At 44.6% G+C, this 20,926-nt stretch overlaps 1 protein-coding gene across 7 annotated transcripts in view; it reads right to left on the bottom strand.

The window, feature by feature from the left end:
- CNOT4 (CCR4-NOT transcription complex subunit 4) overlaps positions 1 to 20,926 on the bottom strand; it is a 623,322-nt gene that overhangs the window by 343,896 nt on the left and 258,500 nt on the right. For all 7 annotated transcript variants that reach the window (XM_086952989.1, XM_086952985.1, XM_086952984.1 and 4 more), the window contains exon 8: positions 6,464 to 6,616. In XM_086952989.1, the coding sequence (XP_086809115.1) occupies positions 6,464 to 6,616 (153 nt within the window). The remainder of the gene's footprint in view (positions 1 to 6,463; positions 6,617 to 20,926) is intronic.

Here is a 20,926-nt window from a genome sequence, read left to right as displayed (position 1 = left end):
TCAGCTTAGACCCCAGGACTGAATGTAGGATCCAGTCCTGGAGTTACAAAAGTAATCTATAAAGTAATCAACTGCATTTATGAAGAAAAACCCATTGAGCTCAATGTTAAACTGTGTTTAGAATTGTGTTGCCTACTGCAACCACTGTACCTATTGTGTTTACAGAGTTTATTTCCTTACTGCACAGTAGTTATCTGAGATCCCTCATATTGAGAAAGGAAAATGCTACTTATCAGTATGCGTCTGTTCTTGGCATGTAGAGCTGCAGAGTTGTACACTTCGCATTATATCGCCGCCACCTGGTGTTGGGCTCAAATGATTGCATGTTGTTGTCGTCTTGGAAGAAGTCTTTGTAGTCACGAGTTAGGTGACTCCTCCCTTGGATGATAGTGCACATGGGCATCAGCTCCATCCTGAGATTGTTTTCCGTCATGATGGGAAATGATAGAGTTAGTAGAAGTAAAGAAAAAGATGTCCATGCATGTGCATCTAAGTAAGATAAAACTGGAACGGATACAGGTCCCAGGGAGAGGTGGGAGGGCGTGTACAACTCTGCAGCTCTACTTGTTAAGAACAGATGCATACTGGTAAGTAGCATTTTCCGTTCGAGGCATATGAGCTGCAGATTGTACACTTAACATAGATTGTGCAGCAGTGTCTCCCCTAGCGGTGGTCGCCTGTATCCGTTGCAGTAGTTTGAAAAATTGTTTTAAGGACAGCTTGGCCTACTGCAGCTTGCTGCTTGGCTTGCACATCAACACAGTATGTTTAGTGAAGGTGTGTGTTGTAGACCATGTTGCTGCCTTGCATATGTCCTCTAGGGGTATATTCCCTAAGAAAGCCATAGAGGCTCCTAGTTTGCATGTGGAGTGCGCTCTAGGAGGTACTGTTAATGTAAGTTTTGCTTGTTGATAGCATATTTGTATACATTTTACAATCCACCTTGCAATTCCACCTGTAGAGATGGGGTTGCCTTTATGAGGTGGAGTGAAAGACACAAACAGTTGTTAAGTTTTTCGAAAAGACTTAGTTCTATCTATGTAGTAGAGAAGAGCTCTTTTAACATCCAGTGTGTGTAAAGCCCTTTCCGCTACAGAGTCTGGGGTTTGCAAAAACAGAGGTAACTATGGATTGATTTAATTGAAAAGGAGTAATGACTTTTGGAAGAAATTTTGGATTAGTTCTTAGAACCACTTTATGATGTAGTTGTAAAAATGTATATTGTATAGTGAAAGCTTGTGTCTCATTTACTCTAAGAGAGGTAATAGCAATAAGGAAAGCAGTTTTCCACTTGAGGAATTGCAGTTCACATTTATGTCAAGGCTCAAAAGAGGGGTCCCAGGAGTCTTGTGAGAACAACGTTTAGGTTCCACACTGGAGAAGGTGGCAACCTGGGTGGGATGATTCTTTTTAATCCTTCCATAAATGCTTTGATTGCAGGTACTCTGAAAAGAGAGATGTTGTCTGTTTTGTAAATATGCTGCAATTGCTGCAAGGTGCAGGCGTATGGATGAATATGCCAAGCTACACCTTTGTAAATGTAAAAGGTAGCAAATGATATTCTGGATGGAATCATCCAGGGGATCAATTTGGTTATTGTTGCAATAGATGGCAAATCTTTTCCATTTAGCGGCATAACACGCTCTGGTAGTAGGTCTCCTAGCCTCTTTAATGATGTTCATACTGTCTGGTGGTATGTTAAGATAACCAAACTCTAAGACTTCAGGAGCCAGATTGCCAGATTCAGTTGATTTGGGTCTGGATGTCGGATGTTTCCATGGTTCTGCGTTAGCAGGGATGGAGTCAGTCGTAACTTTTGATGTGGAACTAGAGAGAGTTCTAGCAGTGTGGTGAACCACGGTTGGCGTGCCCATGTGGGAGCTACCAGGATTAATTTGAGAGACTGTTGTCTGAGCTTGCGTACTACTAATGGATTAATTTGAGAGACTGTTGTCTGAGCTTGCGTACTACTAATGGATTAATTTGAGAAACTGTTGTCTGAGCTTGCGTACTACTAATGGAATTAGTGGGAGAGGCGGAAAAGCGTACGCAAATCTGCCTGACCAGTTCATCCATATCGCATTGCCCTTGGACAGCGGGTGTGGAAACCTGGCGGCGAAGGTTGGGCATTTTGCATTTTCATGTGTGGCGAACAGATCTATGCCTTGATGACCTCACTTGTGGAAGAATGGTTGAAGAACTTGCGGATGTATTTACCATTCGTGAATTTGTTGTGTCTGCCGACTCAAGAGATCTACTATCTGATTGTGAACTCCTGGAAGGTGCTCTGCCAACAGATATATGGTTTGTGGAATGGCCCATCTCCAAATGTTCTGTGCGAGTTGGGACATTTGTAGAGTGTGTGTCCCCCCTGTTTTTGTATATAGTACATGGCTGTCATATTGTCCGTCCGGATTAAGACAGCTTTGTTTTGTACTTGAAATGTTTTGAGTGCTAAGAATATTGCTAGCAACTCTAGACGGTTGATGTGGAACAATTTTTGTTGACTGTTCCATTGACCTGGAGTTGTATGATGTAGGAGATGGGCTCCCCATCCTGTGAGAGATGCGTCTGCGGTGAGCACTAGTTGTGGAACAGGTTCGAGGAACGGACACCCCTTTGTTAAGTTTTTGGTGTTCCACCACTGCAGAGAGCGATGTGTGAGGCTAGCGCCTTGAGACCCTCCGGGTGAGTAGTGCGCTATATAAATGCCTTGATTGATTGATTGAGGCTGTCCACCAACACCAAGTCTGTTAGTTGACCTTGAGCCTGGTTCCACTGTTGTGCTAGACATTCCTGTAGCGGACACATTTGCAATCTTGCATATGGTACTATGAAGATGCAAGATGCCATCATGCCTATTAGTCTCATGAACACTCTGGCTTGCAGAGATTGTTGTGTTGAAAGGTTGTGACTAAGGCTTGAATGCTCTGTATTCTTGCTGGACTGGGATACGCTAGAGCTGTAGATGTGTTTATTGTAGCCCCTAGATACTGATGTATATGAGAGGGTTGCAGGTGCGACTTGGTGTAGTTGATTGTGAACCTTAAGTCGTGCAACGTTTGAATTGTCTGATGTGTGTGTTGAACACATGGATTGAATGACTTGGCTTTTATGAGCCAATCGTCCAGATAAGGGAAGACATGTATTTGTGGTCTCCTGAGATGTGCTGCTACTACTGCCAGGCACTTTGTGAATACTTGTGGTGCCGTTGTTACTCCGAATGGAAGGACTTTGAACTGATAGTGTTTTCCTTCCAGTACAAACCTTAGGTACTTTCTGTGAGCTGGATGTATAGGAATGCGGAAATAGGCGTCCTTTAGGTCTAGTGTTGTAAGGAAATCGCCCTGTTGTAGCAGTGGGAGCACTTGTTGTAAAGTGATCATATGAAAATGATCTGATTGTATGTACTGATTGAGGGGCCGGAGGTCGAAAATTGGTCTTAGTGTCCCGTCCTTTTTGGGAATTAGAAAATACAGCGAGTAAACCCCTGTTCCTAGTTCTTGTAAAGGAACTATTTGTATTAAGTATTTTTGTAGAAGTGACAGAACTTCTTGTTTGAGCAGAGTCAGGTGTTCTGTAGACATTGGACGCTGCCTGGGTGGTATGTGTGGAGGGGTTGCTGTAAGTTCTAGGCAGTAGCCATACTGGATAATCTGTCTTACCCACTTGTCTGTTGTGTTGGAGTTCCAGACAGGCAGGAATTGTGTTATTCTGCCCCCTACAGGTGTGGAATGCTGTTGGGGGAGCAGAGGGAAGTCACTGTTTTACGGTGGAAGAGGTTTGATTATTGTTGTTACCCCGACCTCTTCCCTTGTTGTTATTTCCTCTATATCCTCCTCTAAAATATCCCTTGTTAGAGGATCTTTGTGGGCTAGATTTGAAGGATGTCTGCCCCAGTTTGTTTGGAGCCTCCTCTGTAGAAGGAGCGACGAAAAGAACTTTTAGTTTGTGTAGACTGTAAAGCTCCCATAGAATTGGCAGTGTCTGTATCCTTCTTCATCTTTTCAAGTGCAGTGTCTACTTCTGGTCCAAACAATTGGTTTTGATTAAATGGTTGATTTAAAATGGTAGTTTGCACTTCCTGTTTAAAACCTGAAATGCGTAGCCACGCATGTCTTCTAAGTATGACACTAGTATTTACAGCTCTAGATGCAGTGTCTGCTACATCTAGTGCGCACTTGATTGAGGCATTGGAAATTAGCTTGCCTTCCTGTATAAGGTTATTTGCCTGTGCTTTATTTGATCATTTAGATGGTCTAGTAGTTTCTCTAACTGATCGTAATGAGCCCTATCATATCGTGAGTGGAGGGCTTGTGTATTAGCTATACGCCATATGTTGGTAGCTTGCGCAGCTATTCTTTTGCCTGAAGCATCTATTACCTTAGATTCTTGGTCAGGTGGGGGTGCCTCACCTGAAGTCTGTGAGTTTGCCCTTTTCCTAGCATTTGATACAACTAGCGAATCTAATGGTAGTTGTCCTTTAATGTAGGCTGGATCTGCAGGTGCAGGCCCGTATTTTTTCTCAATTCTAGGGTTTAAAATCCTAGTACGTACAGGGTCTTTAAATATCTTAAATGTCTTTAAAAGTGGGCCAGGAGGCATTGTTTTGGGGGGGGGGGGGGGGGGGGGGGGGGGGGGGACAGCTCAGGATGACCGATTGAGATAGTAGACTGTGATGGATGGTTAATGGTGAGGAAGTTAGAAGATATCACCTCCCTCATGGTCTAACTCATTTTCAATAATGATAATTTTATACCTGAAGAAGGGATTCTTCACAATTAGGAGGCTTATTGGAACAGGTATTGGGAGGTTAGGGATGGCTGCTGGATTGTTGATAGACAATTTCAAAAGGTTTTTTGGAGTCAGTTTCTGGCATGGTCCAGTTGTGATCTAAAGAAATTAGCTTTAGAGTTTATGATTCTTTTGTTCTTAGTGTTTCTCCTTTCCTAGCCTTTTCAAGATATCCATAGAAGATGATGACCGCCAGGCTCTTTTTGCTATTCTCAACTCAGATTTCGTCTTTCATTGTTGAGATTTTCATTGAACAATGGTTTGGAGATTTTGGTGGATACATTTTTGTGTGTGCAGCGGAGCGATCGAGTCAAGGATGTTCAGGATGGAAGAATTGTAATGCTCTTAGGTCATGGACGTCCACCACGTCCACCTTTGGTGGACAGGTAGTTGTGGTCAAGGGCCGATAGGTCGTCTAGGTTGAAGTCCGGTAGATTATGCTTACAGTGTTTTTTGTTTTTCAACTTGGGCATTTTTTGTTGTCACTTTGGTATTGATGAGGAAGGTAATACACTAGAGCTGCTTCTAAAGAAGAGATGTAACCAGCATCGCATAACAGCCAAAGGCACCTATGAGAGATGATTCCAGACAAAGTTTGGTAACCGGGGCTAGTCAGAAAGTGAGGAATCTATCAGTAGACATATCCATCAGAAAAGAGGTTACAAATAAGAACAAAACTGCCAATTCAAAAGAGACTACAACATGTAATACTGGGAGAGAACATGACATGTAATACTGGGATACCATCTGATGAGAACATTTTCATACTTACCTTCAGCTGCTCTCATAAGCAACTTAACATTTAATTAGTGAGAACCTTGCGGTTATGGGAGTTAATAAGTGGTGCCTTAAAAGTAAGATAACAGAACATAACCATAAAAGGAAGTGACAGAAAAATGAGAAATCTATGATGACTAGAATGCGAAAACATGTAAATCATGAGGAATAACCTTAGAGCAAGAATAAGTCAATAAAAGGAGGAAGTGGAATTGAACCAAGCTATACAGCTGAAGCAGTAGTAGTAAGAAACACGTGAGAAAATGCAGTCATAGAAAACTGCATAAAATGACAGTGGTAATTCAGCTAGCTATGAAAAAACCAAAAAGCAAGGCTACTAACAGAGAAGAGCATATGCAAGTGACAGAGGAAAGGAAGAAGGAGAGCTCGAGTGAGTGGTAGTAGGATGCCGAGGCAAGCCACAGTGAGCAGCAGGGAAGGAGGGCAGCCAGAAGAGTGTGAGCGAGAGCCATGGCAGGAGAGTTAAAGTGAGCATCAAAGGGGAAAGTCAAATAGCCATAGATGAAATAGTGAAGAAAATGAAGAGCAAAGAAATTGAGGGAAGCAGGCTAAAACACTGAAAAAGATGCAGAACGAAGAGTCGGTGTGCTACACTGATTCATGACCAAAGCAAGAAAGCATAACAAAAAAACACAGCTTGAGTTGAGATTCAAGAGTGAAATCAGAATCACAAATTGCAAGAAAACATAGCATACTAAATAATATAGACATCAGTTTAAATGATAGTAGGGGATCATTAAACACATTAAATGGGTAAATTGGACTGATGACAGAAATAAAGAGAGAGGCTAACACAATATAGGTGGTAAACGAGAAGACAAATGTAATTTGGTGAGAGAATCACCTAAAGAAATAAAGGCAGTTCAATTACCAGAAGTCTGAGTCTGAGCTGTCTGGAGTCATGTACTCTTGGTCTGTGCCATTGTGTAATGTGGGAGACGTCCTGTGTTCCATCATTGTGCAGTCTGTGGATTTGCTTGAACTTTGTAACAATGGCCAGCCATCTCTGTCATTACTGTCTGGTCTAAAAAAAGAGAGAGAAAAAAAGTAAGCGATAAAATCAGAGAAATTGGGTAGGAGATTGTGACTTCCTCTCTTTCCACCGGAGCACAATCATTCCAAATAAAGATAAACCAAATACCGCTTGCATCTGCTTGTCCTGCTTAACATCAATGTTGTAGCTTCTTCGTGAACTTTTGTGTCCATTTCTAAAGATAGCCTTTAAAATGCAGTTGGTACATTTAGTGGGTTTTTTCAACTGCAACGTTCCTGATCTTTTACAGTGAATACCTTCTGTTAAAGAACTATAATAAACTGCAAATCAAGATTCCTCGGTCAAGAACATACATTTAAATAGTGTTCTTTGATCTTATGTATTTGAAGCATGAGCAACATTCTTACAGAAACAGATATATGGTAATTTCCTTTGAGGAAAGATCCTGCAGTAGCAAAAACGTTTCACCTGGGAGTGAATGTTCAGACTCAGACTTCTAGTAATTTAACTGTCCTACACAAAACTATGTTTAGGAACGGTTTCAAAGAAATCACATTAAGATTTTGTATCGACCAGACTTCGTACATCTGTAAATAAAAGTACCAAAGCATGCCAGGGAGTATGTCCAAGATATGCAGTATCCCACCTTCCTGTATTAATAGCCCACCTCTCACTTAACAGTTTCAGCTTAAACTGTGTAGAGTACACACACACTGTAAACGGAGGACAGAATTGTAGTACATTATTATTTTAGGTGCACTCGCAAACAGTTTGCGGCTATCACAGATTGGTTTGTCATGTTCTACTATTTAGATGAGAAAGAGATGAGTTGCCAAGGTACGGCACAAAAACACGAATACACAATTCTACATTATACTTTAAATCGCTTAATATGTTCATAAGCAACAAGCCTACTGTAAAAGTCACATCTGCACAGATTTCACTCCTGGCCTATCTTATCACTTGCTGTGCACAACATGCGAAAATTTAACAGCACAGAATTTATGCACAGGAAATATCATGCTGCAATGCACAATATCATAAACTAGGAATTGTATATTAACTTTTAAAAAAACTGTATTAAACAAACATGGAAGCACAACAGGTAAGCATGATTAGCACACAATACCAATTAAGGTGGAGTTCATGAAGAATTTAAATCAATCACAAATGCATGTATTTTCATGTTTCTTCATCTTAAAATCCCATTATTTTGAATTAAATTCTGGTTAAATGTTGTAAAGAAAGCAAGAAATTGATTTGCGGTCGAAGAGGGCCAAGCGCAAATGAGGCAGAATGGAGCAAACAAGAATCACTTCTTAGACCAGCACAGAAATGGTTGCTGGATCCGGAAGAGCCCATGTCTACCGGGCAAAGTAGGGGGAACAATGACGGGGCGTGCACCAAAGGGATCCGGAGAGCACTCGTAGGCCAAAGGGAGGACGGCAGGCTAAGTAATATAAAGGGGGTGGGGGATGGAAGGGGGGCTCTATTCAGGAAATATACTACTTTGGCTTATGAATAATGCAAGCATAAGATATCTGATTAAGCAACTAACAGGAGTGCTGGGTAGAAAGTTCTTGGGAGTGAAGATACAGATTACACTTGGAGATACAAGACTAAACACATTTAAGTTAAAATTCTGGGGACAGAGATGGTGGTGATAAGTTAGATCCCATCTACCTGGCTTGAGGTTATATACTACATACTTGTGTATCCGAGTTTAGAAAAACTGACAGCTGAACAGGTCCTATAATTCGTTTGGAGTCAAATTTGAGGTCTAAGGAAGAACCAAGACCATGTCTGACTCAATCTTTTATCCTCATTTCGACCCTTGCCCGAAACTTTGTGTAGTTGAATGTATGAAAGCTTATGATCAGACAATGTCTAACCTGCAGCCTATTGATGAGAATCAGCTTCTTATTTCCTTCGTTAAACCTCATAAGGCCATTTCCTCCACTTCAATTGCTAGATGGGTTAAGTCCGCTATGACTCTAGCAGGTATTGATAAAACCAAGTTCAAGGTCATTCTCTCAGAGGTGCTATGTCGAGTAAGTCACTTTGGTCCGGAGGTAAGTTGAACGATACTATTAAAGCTGCCGACTGGTCTAATGCTAGTACCTTCGCAAGACACTATTGTAAACCAATTGAACACTTGTTTAATGTCGTTTTACAAGGCTACCAACATGCATAATGTAGCCTCCATTCTTGTAATGAAATTGCGATTCTATTAACATGCTTAGAGAATCTAGATTTCATTAAAGACACGGAGGCTCACATTATCCCACCCTTCCCATTCCCTGTTTGTTAAGTCAAGTCAAGTTTAATTGTATAAAATTATTAAAAATTACAAAATGCATTTTGGTCATCGTTTAAATTAAAAACACATGTGTAACTATTAACTATTATAGTCTGTTGGCCACATGAAGAATAAAATGTCATATATTTCAATTTGGTGCTATAATTCCCTGTTCAGCTTGCTGTAGGAGAGATTGTGCTTTCATCATATATTTAAACCCCCTGCAAGCCAACATAGGAAATGATCCATCTCGCCATCTAATTACAGCTTGCCTACATGTCCGAATATTCAATTTGTTAAAAATGTTCTTTAAAAGCTGTCTCCTCAAGTCCTTAAGCGCCAGGCAAACACATAGTAAGTGAGTTAATGATTAATTTTGTTATCCACATAGACTACAATGAGGGTCAGTGTGCCAATTTTGCCAGGATGGTAACAAATCCTTTGATAACTGTAGGCCTAATCGATGTTTTATATATTTCTTTGTTTTAGGAACCTATTAAAGTGACTTTCCGGATGAGGAGCCAAGATGGCGGACAGGACGGACGTGTAGGCTCCCGGCTCCGCAAGCCTTCCACTCCCGCATCGATATCCTGATATCTATCCTGTGCCTACGCCGCGGTGAAACGGTGATTTAAACGCGCTGTTGCCAACCGCGTTCTTCCGAGGTCTCTTCCTGCTGGTTTGATGGAGAATTCGCCGCGTTAGCCGACCTCCGTAGCTGCCCCTGGAACCTGTGCCGATCGCCACCGCTGGACGCTGCCGGAGCGGAGTCGGTGGGACGTGCTGGGGAGGTGCCGGCGCTTAAGGGAGCGCTGCTGACTGCAGAGGGAGACGGTTTGGACCCTTTCCATTGTGGCGAGATTCCCTGCTGGAATGAAGTGTGCACTTGCGAGGCGGGAGCCCTTCTTGCATCGCTTTTCTTTGTTAAGCTGCTGGCGGGCTGAGCTGACCCCATCTTGGAGCGCCTTCTCAGCCGTGGGCCGCCCTCATCAGCTGGAGGCGAAGGGGCTCTCACTGTGCGCCGCTCCCTGACTGTGAGCCGTGCTCCCACCGGCGACCCGAACTGCCGTTTCCCGATATTGATGTCGCCCCCCTCCCTCCATTGTGGTCTCATTGACGGGGTGGTAATGGCGCCCAACTTCCTGGACGAGGAGAGGAGTGCTATCTTGTCCCCAGGACGTGCTGTCCTGCCTGGCCCTGAGCTGGATGCTGGTCCGACGCCCTCACCTTGCAGCGCGGACCGGCTGGAATTGCAGCAGATCCTGACTTGCGGCGACGTCCTGGCAGCTCTTGCCGACTTAAGGGCTGCATGGCGGCAAAGCACCCGAGAGCTGGGTCGGAAGATTGAAGACGCTGCTTCTACACTGGGGCGACCGCGGCTGACTGGCTCCCTGCTGCCTCCAATTTCTCCTGAAGTGGCTACTATGTTGCAGCATGAGTGTACAGAGAAGCGGTCTATCCCTGGCTACAATGGTTTGTGTTTATCTATCGACGGAGTTGCAGTTACAATGTCTCCCTCCACTCCGAGGACTGAGACTCTGCCTATGCAATCGTTACTATTGCTTCGTTTGTCGACTTCCCAGTTGTTGGCCCCCCTTGCTGCCTCTGCCTCCGGAGCCTCTTTCCTACAATGGTGGAGTGTGTATCATCCTGTGATCGAGGGGACGCTCGTCTTTTTGGACACTGGACTTACTGGTAACTGGAGACATCCATTTCCTCTTCATATGCTTCTTCTTTGTCGAGGGCGGCCATCTTGTCCCTTTGTTCTGCCTGAGGTGGGCTCTCAGCGGTGGCCATGTTTGGAGGGCTTTCAACGTTCAGGCCAGGGCTGATGGTGTTATTCTCGTTGATTTTGTCTGCTCGGCTGGGGGAGTCCCGGACTGGAACGCTTTTCTGATACATGTGGATGCTTTATTTGTGATGTCTTTCCCCACTTAAGGTTGCAATTGATATGTTCTGTTGTTGATCCTTGCTGATGGGGTGGAGGTTTTGTGCGGGCTGGGGAGTCCGGGAGTAAGTGGTTCTGGCCCTACTCCGGTCTTATGTGTTTCTCCTTTCTTTTCCTTCTTTACTTCTCTATCTGTATTTCGGGTACTCTTTATTGGGCGACAGACACACTGCTAGGGGTGGTGGGGGGGGGTAGGCCGTAGCCTCTGCATGCGTGTAGGGTGGGGGGGTATTACTTTGTCCGTTTTGATTTCTATGGGCCTTATTTTTTCTTCTTTTTGTATTCTTTACTTTCCCCTTTTTTCCTTGGGTCAATGGCGCTAGTTATGAGGGGGTGGGTAGCACTTGGCGCACTATGAACTTTGCGATTGTCAATCCTTCTGTGTAGTTTTGGTGTCGCCGTTTTGATGTTGTCTCCATGCTTGCTGTATCTTTGTGCTACGCGTTGCTCACTTTAGGTCAGGTTGGTATGTTTGGTCCTTGATCCTTTCTGGTTACTACAGTTATTATTCTTCATAAAAAACTTTTAAAATGAACCTTCATGTCTCCTGCTCCCCGGTAGTGTGTACCTCTCCAGTGTAACTTAAGTCGACTGTAGCTCGTTTGTACTACTACTGGGGGGTCGTATTGACTGCTGCTGCGCTCCAAACGTTGTCGAGGCCGGCCGGATGGTTGTAGGCCCGTATTTGTTTTATGGCTTTGCGCAATAAAGGTTTTCAAAAATAAAAAAAAAATAAAAAAGTGACTTTCCAGATACGTCTGTGGCTTTATCCCGGAATATGAGTTTATCACAGTCCACCCGTGTCGTCGTTTTGCGGTACTTATTTTATCTTCCAGATAGGATTTGCATTTGACCGCGTGGTTTGCGATTTTGTCGAAGGTATTTCTATCTGGCATTAAATCCCAAGTTTCTTCAATTCCTATACAGTTCAAGGATTGGGACAAGAAATCTCCCCAACTGCTTGGCACGTGCTGTTTCTTTTGGGTAGCGATTTCTTCCCAACACAGGTTGTTCAGTGAGCCTTCTTCTGACACGCGTATTTTATGGCAGAGTTTCACAAAGGTTCCCATGCTGCGAAACTTCTGATTCAGCAGGACATATTCTAGACGAACCTGCGCCGGTGCTGCCTATTTTGGGAGGTTTAGGGCTGCTTTGTATATCTTTGTTTGTAAGCTATTTAACAGCCCCGCTTCTTTGTCACACCAGGTGACCAATGCGTATGACAAAGTGGGTAAGGTTTGTGCTTTTATCACTTTCAGCAGATGTGTATAATTTGGGCAGCTTAGTTTTTTTTGTATGCCTAGATCAGGGACTGTGCTTTTACTTTTCTATCTGTTTTGTGTTCTTTGTTCGTTTGGCCTCGCCCCAGTTTCAGACCTAGGTACTTGTATGACGCTTCCTCCTTTATTGGGGTGCTATTTGCGTACCATTTGAATGTTGGCTTTTTCGGACCCACGATGCGGACCACTTAGGTTTTGTCTTTATTCAGTTCCGAGCATTCGTGTTCCAAATAAGTTACTAGGTTGTTGATCATCCTTTGCAGTCCTATTGGCGTTTGACTCAGAACGACAATGTTGTCCGTATACTGCAGAAAGGGGATTGGGATTTTTGACAGGTAGGGTGGATGGCCTTCCCCGACCTCCATGTGACTGACTATGTCTGCCATATAAAAGTTGAATAAGCTTGGGGCCAGTACACAGCCTTGTTTTAGGCTCTGTTGTGTTCTAATTTCAGCCGTGACGCTGCTACCGTCACCCAATTTAACTCAAGCCCAGGTGTTACTGTACAAGCTTATAATTGCCTCCAGTAGCTTCTTCGGGAGGCCCCATGATCTTAGTTTTTTCCATAGCCGGTTCTGTTCACCCTGTCGAAGGCTGCTCGCAGGTCTATAAAACAGGCATACAGTCTTGTCTTCCTTTTTTCTGCTTTTTCCTTCAGCAGAGCCAGGGTTATCAAGTTTGTTAGTGTGCCGGTCCTTGGCCGGAAACCCGTTTGGTACATTGGTATTATATTTGTGTTTTCTCTTGAAGTTGTGATAGTAAGCATGACCCATATAGTTTTGCCTCCACATCCATCAGCGAAATCAGCCTATAGTTCCAAGGCTCATTGTGATCACCTTGTTTGAAAATGGGGTGAATTATGCTCCAGTTCAGGATCTGGGCAGTTTATTCTGGTTGTAAATTGCATTAAAGAGTGGCGTTAAATATTCTGACCAGAATTCAGGCGAGTGTTTAAAGATAAGAGTTTGGAAGCCCGTTGGGACCCGCTGCCCCCTCTTTTTTCAGGCGATTTATTATTGTTCTTAGCTGGTCTGTTGTTACTAGGGTGTCGGGCACTATGTCTACTAATTTTTCTGATTTACTGACAAGAGTGTTTTCAGGTTTCCCTATGTTCCAATTTTCACAACGCGGAGCTTCTTCTGGTGGTCTGTTTCCTGTTCCCAAGATAAATCCTGCATGTTCTGAGTTGCTAGTGCATGATTTGCACTCGGATATACAGTGCCAGTTTTGTCCATCCACCCTGTCGACAAACATGTTTTTGACATGCTGGATCCACTTACTTTCTCCAATACCTGCCTCTTGTCTTAGGGTGTTACCCTTTGTCAGTTTGGTGATGATACCCCAAAATGTTCAGGCGTTTGTGTTTCCCGGCAATTAATAATTTTGTCCAGATTTCATCTTGGTATGATGTTTTTGCGCTACTCAGCATGGTCTTGTATCTTTTCCACATGGCTTTTAATTTCGACTTGTCTGGTTTTATTCCACTTTTTATCGTTAATACCTGCTTCCGGACTTCTCGTGCGATTTTCCTTTTTTCCTCTCTCAAGGTAATATTATACCAAGGCTTTTTCCCAGTATTGATTCTTCTCGCATTCCGATTTGTGGTTGGGGGGTTCCTTGTTACGGCTTCACATAGATATTCCCATGTTTTTATTGGGTTTTCTTTTTCTTCCGGTGTTAGTCTGAGCAGTTCATTTTTTTATTTATCCATTGTTGGTTTTATGTCCTTCCCTCCCCATTTCAGTTTACGCAGGTTGAATTTTTCGGTATACTGAATGACCGTGTTAGTTTTTCCGTCTTGCTAACCAGCATTTTTATTTTGGTAATTAGTTGAAGACGATCACTTTCCACGTGTTGCCACAACAAAAATGAGCTCACCATCGGTATCAAATTATTGCTCATTATTGTGAAGTCTATTGTTGACTTCTGATTGCCGCTTACAAAGGTTATAGGTATGCCACTGTCCCCATTATCTTTCCTGTTCAAGATTAACAGGCCCAGTTCTCCGAGAGCTTGAATTATTTTGTCATCTTTTGTTAGATTGCTATTAAAATCTCCTGAGATAATCATGGAATGCGACTCATGAGTGTTTTGTAGTGCCCTGATCAAAGTTAGTAGTGTTATCAGCTTTTCATTTTTCTCTTTCTTTTCCGGGTGTACATAAACATTAAGCACTAATATGATGCGAATGCATGAACCTAAGTCCAGCTTCTCCGTAAGTTTTATTGCTTGTATCCAGTTCACTCCAGTGTCTACTTCTTCTGCTTGCCATCTGTATTGTTGGGCGATGTATGTTGATAAGCCTCCTCTCGGGTGACCAAATTTTGAGAGTTTTTCGGCGAGGACATGAAACTATGTAACCCGGGATGGAAATTTGGCACAGGTTCCAGGTTTCTTGTAGCAATATTAGGTCGTGTTGTTCCAAGAAGTTAGGGGTTTCATGGTCGTGCCCCATACTATTAAAACCATGAACATTCCAGGATCAGAGGCTGATCATATGTGGGTTCGTAGCAAAGGAATCCTTATGGTTACCAACTGTTGTCTGTAGATGTAATTTTCGATCGTCTTTTAAATATCTGGACTTGCTATGTACACTTCTTGCTCAAAACCGATGCCACCCAGGACCAGTCAGTAAATCTGTTCCTGAGCGTCTCCTTGCACCACTGCCTTTTCTTGTCTTCTTGTGTTTTGTGATATTTTTTTCAGAGTTACGGAACATGCTCCCTTTAGACATGATTTTTGGGTATTCCCCTCTTCCATTTTATTTTTTACTTATGGTTATGCTTTTTAAAAGTGAAAATGGATATTTTTTCCGTTCTTCTCGCCTTAGTCTTATGCCCCAAGCTTCAAAAGACATGCTCGTAGCAAATATTCTATCAACTATGTCCTTAGACGACCAGGTGGTTAAAGACTCTTCTACCTCCGATTTGTTTTTTATGCGTTTAAATTCTACAGACAGAAGATCTTGGGATGTAATGTTGTCCAGTTCTGGGATTTCTCTCAGCAGCCGCATTATATTACCTCTATTCAAAAAGTCTTGACCCCCTGTTGTCTGATAATCGGGTAGGAATGCCAGTTTGTCGTTTGATTCTGTTAGTGTTTGTGAACTCCATTTTGCTTTTTTTTCTTCTTCCGATTTTGTATCTTGTGTTATTTCACCATTTACGTTTATTCTTCTCCCTCGAGTCAGAGTATTTATTGTTATTTCTTCATTTGAATCGGCTGTTCTTCTAGGGTGGGTGATGGGTTCGTTAATCCTGTCCTTGTTCAGCTTGTAATCCTTGTTATTTATTTTATCCGTGATTTTGTCAATGTTTATATTTTGGAATATCTGAGTGCACACTGTATGTTTGCTTGCTTGATCAATACTGCAGGTTAGTCCATCTTCGTATGAATTAATTTTTATCGGTGTTCTTATGTTTTTCTTTTCGTCTACTCTTTTTATGAGTTGCCTTTGGTTAGTTTTGTCTATTACATTTTGTTTGGTATCCGCTTTGATTGGGGTATTTTGGGACCTAATGTCTTGTTTTACTGATTTGACCTCAGGTATTTGCGTTTCATCTGTCTGGTGAATCGTTACTATCCGATTTTCACAGGGCTCTTGGACTACAACCCTTTCGTCAACCTCGTCTTGAGTCTTTTCTTTATCCTGTGCTCTTATGGTTTAATTCTGAGTATTCAAATGTTTACTCCCTTGTGTGTGTTTTGATTTTGTATAGGTAGAGCCGGTTGGTGATTCTATAATCAGGGTATTCCCATTCGCTGCACTTGACTAGGCTGATTGGTCTGGGGACTTGTCTGTATGCTTTGAGACTGTTACTTCAGAAGCTGGATTCTTTTTCATAGAGGTGGTATGGTGAAAGACGGGGTACATATGAATGTCTGTTGAAGGTTGAAATTTAAGTTGTGCCCTTCCTTTCTTAGCGCGCTTTCTTTGTCTTTTTGTTAACTTGACTTTTGTTTGGATTGTTGCGCATTGCGTCTCCTCTATTTGGCCTGCTCCATTGTCGGACTTTTCTTCACTGGTCTTACTTATCTGTTCCTCTACGTCACTGATTTGGTTAGGATCAATTGCTATGTGTAGACTCCCAGTTTCCACTACAGGATTTGTTACCCCAGTATGGTTCGTGACTTTGATGTTTTGTTTTGTATCCACTGATTGAACCACCCTTAGTATGTCATTTAATATGACCGGTAAATTTGACATGTTGTCCACTAATTTGCCGCATACACAGCTTGGCTGGATGGTCTCTGTATGGAGTCCCTTATCAACCCTCTCTAGAAGCAGGTTTGCGATGTGCTCAAGCCTGGTGTTTATACCTGAAATATGACCCGCAATAAGGTTTATTAGGTCGATTTGGACGTCCATTTTGTCTGACTGGAAATTCAGTGCTTTAATTGCCTGGTCTAAGGTGTTTAGTAATGTTTTACTCCATGGGGCCTTGTGGTCTTCTATAGACGGTATTTCCAGTACCTCTGACTTCATCTGACTTACTCGTAGATGATATCGTAATTGGAGATTCTAGGTTTAGTTTGTTTTTAGACCAAAATGTAGTTTTATTTTGGCCTTTGTCCCATTTGTGGGGGTTGACGTTTAGATGCAATGGTGTAGATTCCAGCCTTCCGTTACCACCTGGTCCGTTTTCCTGATCTTCTTGTGGTCTATGATTGATTTGTGGACCTTGGCTGATCTTTGGGTATGCTTCTAACTGGGATTGGGTGTGTTTCTATTCCTGTTTGTCTATCCAAGCTTATGTCATCAGGTAGTGAGAGGGAGGTTAGCCATGAGTCGTCCTGTGAGGCATTATGCCCAGCCCCCAGTTTGTTCCCCATTATTGTTTCTTTCACCTTGCCCTTATCCTTGGTCTTTATTTCTTCGTCTCTTTCGTGAGTTTGGGAGTCTTTGCTATTTATTTGGGCTATTACCACAAGGGACTTGCCAAGGCCAATGTTGCTATTTTGCTTGGCAAAGGTCCGAGAGGTTTGTAGCTGGTCTATTGGATTGTTTGATGGACTGTCACACTATGAGTACCTTGTGATTCTTTTTTTCCACCTTTCTTGGTGGTTGATTGCTGCTGTACATTCTCTTTGACACTTGGTGCTGGTGTAATTGGGCTAGGTTGGAGGGCTTGTTCCTGCGTTTGCCCATAGATGGTCGCCATAGGGTCCTTTAGTTAAAATAATTTTTGGATCCCAATGTTACTTTGTTTTGGGCTTGGAACTGGTAGCTCAGGTGCAGACACTAGTCTCTCTCTTTGTTGTGCTATCCTTTTCCTTTTTCTACTTGCCTTTTGTGTGCCCTGGTTTGTATCTTCTTCGTTTTTTTTTTACCTTACACTTGTGTTCAGCCGCACTTTCCCAGATCTCATTCTTTCCGATTTGTTTAATAAGGTCAGTCTAGTTTACGTGTTCCTGGGACTCCGGCTTCCAGTTTTTTTTTTCTTTCTCTTTTTTTTCTCTGTCTGACTTCCTTCTGATTTGGAGGCTCTTCGTGTGTTTATATATTTAACGGGCCTTCCCAAGCCCTCCACAGCACTAGTCTGGCCGAGATCCTGAGCATCCACTTACAAGCCTTGCTTATCCTGCCTGTGGTCTCTAGTGCTCCTGGTATACTGGTATCGGAGCTACCTATACCACCTCTGCTCCACTTCCTACTCCACCTCCACTCCCAAGCCTGCCTGCCCCCTCTGAGTAGGAACAGCGGCCGTCAGGGAGGATAGCGAGGTGTGGTTTTGGTGTGTAGCGTATGGGTGGGGTGACTGCTGGCGTTAAAAAAGCTCTTGGAAAGTCAGTATATGATGGAGCCCGATGGAGCTCGGTCTTGTGTGAGCTGTTTAACACGCTGTTAGTATGCGGTTATATGCCGCTGCTGTTAAGTATCTTGTCAGGTGGGTAGTTCCTTAGTTACCGTAGGGCCTGCTGTAGACCCGCACAGCTGTAGCTGTAACTGTAGTTGTAATCCGTAGCCTAGTCTGCAGCGTGTCGGATTGCGGCTGCACGGCTGCTGTCTGTCACTCTTTCACTGTTGCTGCAGCTCTCTGCTGCACTCTACTGGCCACTGGCACTGGCAGCAAACAATTATCTATTCAATAACTCGGCCGCCAGCCGTCAAGGCGCCAGTGGGGGATTATTTGAACAATATGGGGTGAATATGGGTGAAATAGTCTCGTACCCCACTCACCGGTATTGGCCGTCAATGGTTGTAATCCGTGCTCTGTGATCTATGGAGACCATCCGGCAGGACTGCCAAGATGCTCCCTGGCCTTCCCGCACTCACTCGCGGGCGAGGAATTGTGTCCCGTGTACCGGGAGGGGCTGGCAGGAGGCTGGAGGCAGGAGGCTGGAGGCTGGAGGCAGAGCGTCCCGATACGCTGGTTCAATGTGCCCCGCTGTTGTCCGTGATGTTCCGTGATGTTCCGTGATGTCCCGTGGCCGGCTTGTCGTAGGAAGCTCGCTCCAATGGGGCGTTTTTGCCGGAAAGCTACACTGCTAAGAATGGCAACAGCGGGGGAGGAGTTACGCGGGCATCCAAGATGGTCGCGTAAGCAGAGGGCTCCCGTGACCCGCGCCGCCCTCTCGCAAATATCCTTGAAATATCCTGAATTTCTATATGGGCTTTTGAAGATCTACTCTTGCTGATCCTAATATACTTTCAAGAACTGAAATCGGACTTCGGGAACCATTTTTACATAGTCTTCAACTTTCTGGCCTGCCCCCGGACGAGAGCGGGGTCTCTGATGCTCTGGCTGGCCGAGGAGTAAGTCAACAACAGCGGTGAAGGGACATCCTTCCCCACCGGTGACATTGTTACTTTCAGTTTCTGTTTCTCCTCGACCTCCTAATTGACTGTTCTGAAAGTGATCCTGATTTCGAGCCGCGGTGGCCTTGGCCCGCTGTGCTTTCCGGCCATATCCCTAGTCTCACAGTCTACGATTTTGGACCGGAATTTCGCTTTGGCGACTCAACGGTATTTGCCATTTACACCAGGTCCAGGGGGCACCTTTGGGGCGTGGCTACCAATATGGCGACCAAACCTGAAGCCGAGAAGCGCAAGACGAAGGTGCCGACCCGTGGGGGACCCGTTCAAACTAATGTTATGGATCGATACACACAACCGAAGGGTTCCCCCGGTGGTGCTGGCCGTAGTCTTGAAGACCCAAGGACGGACCTTGTGGCGTCATCGGAGGTCTCGCTCCAGGACCTAATGCGCGCCATCACTGGGATGAAGACTGATATGAGGCTGCAATATGAGGCTATTGTGTCCAAGATCGACACGGTGGCCGTTGATGTCACTCTCATTAGAGCGGACTTGGCTAAGACCAATGAGAGGGTCAAGGCCTTGGACCTTAAGACCTCCAGTCTTGTCACTGATATGGCGGATGCACAGTCGGAGATTGGTAACCTGCGATCATCGCATGATATGATGGCCAGACGTCTGGACGAATATGAAAATAGGGCCCGGCGTAACATTCGCTTGGTCGGTGTGCCCGAGAGCCACGGCGCCACCACCGTTGATCTGCTAGTGGAGGATCTGATCGTCACCCACTTCGCTCCCACCGGACTCAGCAAATTCTTTGCGGTTGAGCGTGAGTATCGTTTCCCGGGTGGACAGACTAAACGCTCCCCCGAGGCCCATCATGGCTAGGCTATTCCACTTTCGGGATCGAGACGCTATCCTCCAGGCCTCACGTAGGCACGGCCCATTGAATTATGAGAACAGTTCAATCTCCATACATCCGGATTTCACTCCTCAAGTCCGGCGACAAAGGATGGAGTTCCAGGGAGTGAAACGGCGCTTGCGGGACTTGGGACTCAAGTATGCGATGCTATTTCCGGCTCGACTTTGCGTCGAGTATCAAGAGCGAACTTTCCTTTTTTGACCGACCGGACTGTGCTGGCGACTGGCTCGACTCGCTGCCGAAGACGGACGATGGGAGCGGAGGCCCTGGTGGAGCGGACGGGAGTGCATCGGCACAGGAGTGACACTTTGGTTCTTGATGTCTGGTTGCTGGGTCGCATTCACCGGCTGAGTTTTGCTATTATTTCTTAATTGGGGGTTCAGGCCCGAGGGTGGTGCGGGGTGGGGCAGTCTCTTTTCCTCCTCTGGGGTGCTTTGTGTAGTGTATTATGAAGGGGCGACAGGCACACTGCAGATTGGGGTGGCTTTTTAGTCGTACGCAGGGGTACAGGGTGGGGGGTGTTCTAGCGGGCAGTTGTTGGGGTGGGGGGGGGGCTGTTTTTGTTCTTGTATTTGTTCCTTTCACATGGCACAATGAGTATTGCTGTTATCCTATCGCTCTTGGGCTAAGAGGGGAGGGTTGTGGTGCTTTGCTGGGATGGGGGTGGTGATTTGAAATTGTTGTCTTGGAACGTTAATGACAAGATAAAACATGGTGTTGTACTTCAGTTTCTTAGACGTCACGCCCCTGATGAACAAGTTACTTACCTTCGGTAACGATATATCTGTAAGAAACATTAGTTAGTGTTAGATTCCTTACCTTAGAATATCCCCAGGCGTCAGTCTGGATCCGGAAACTTTTGCGTAGCAGTACCCCTGCGCGTCGGTAGGCGTCGTCTGCAGGCGTCCCCTGCGGCTCCGCGTCCGTCGTCGGCGTCGTGCGCCGTGATGACGTCGCTGGAGTACATAGACGCCGCCTCCGCGCGCTGACGTCAGTTCTTTGCACACAGCATTTCCGCGCCAGGAGACGCAGAGCCATGAGAGAACCAACACTGGTGCCATGGAAAAACTAGGGCCCTGAAAGGGATGACCTTAACCCTAGGTATCAGTTCGCAGAACGGGGAGGATGGGTGGG

This window comes from Lissotriton vulgaris, chromosome 1_2, assembly GCF_964263255.1.
Source record: "Lissotriton vulgaris chromosome 1_2, aLisVul1.2, whole genome shotgun sequence".
NCBI lineage: Eukaryota > Metazoa > Chordata > Amphibia > Caudata > Salamandridae > Lissotriton > Lissotriton vulgaris.
The sequence above is the reverse complement of the archived record's forward strand: the minus strand, read 5'-3'. Positions and strand labels throughout refer to the sequence as shown.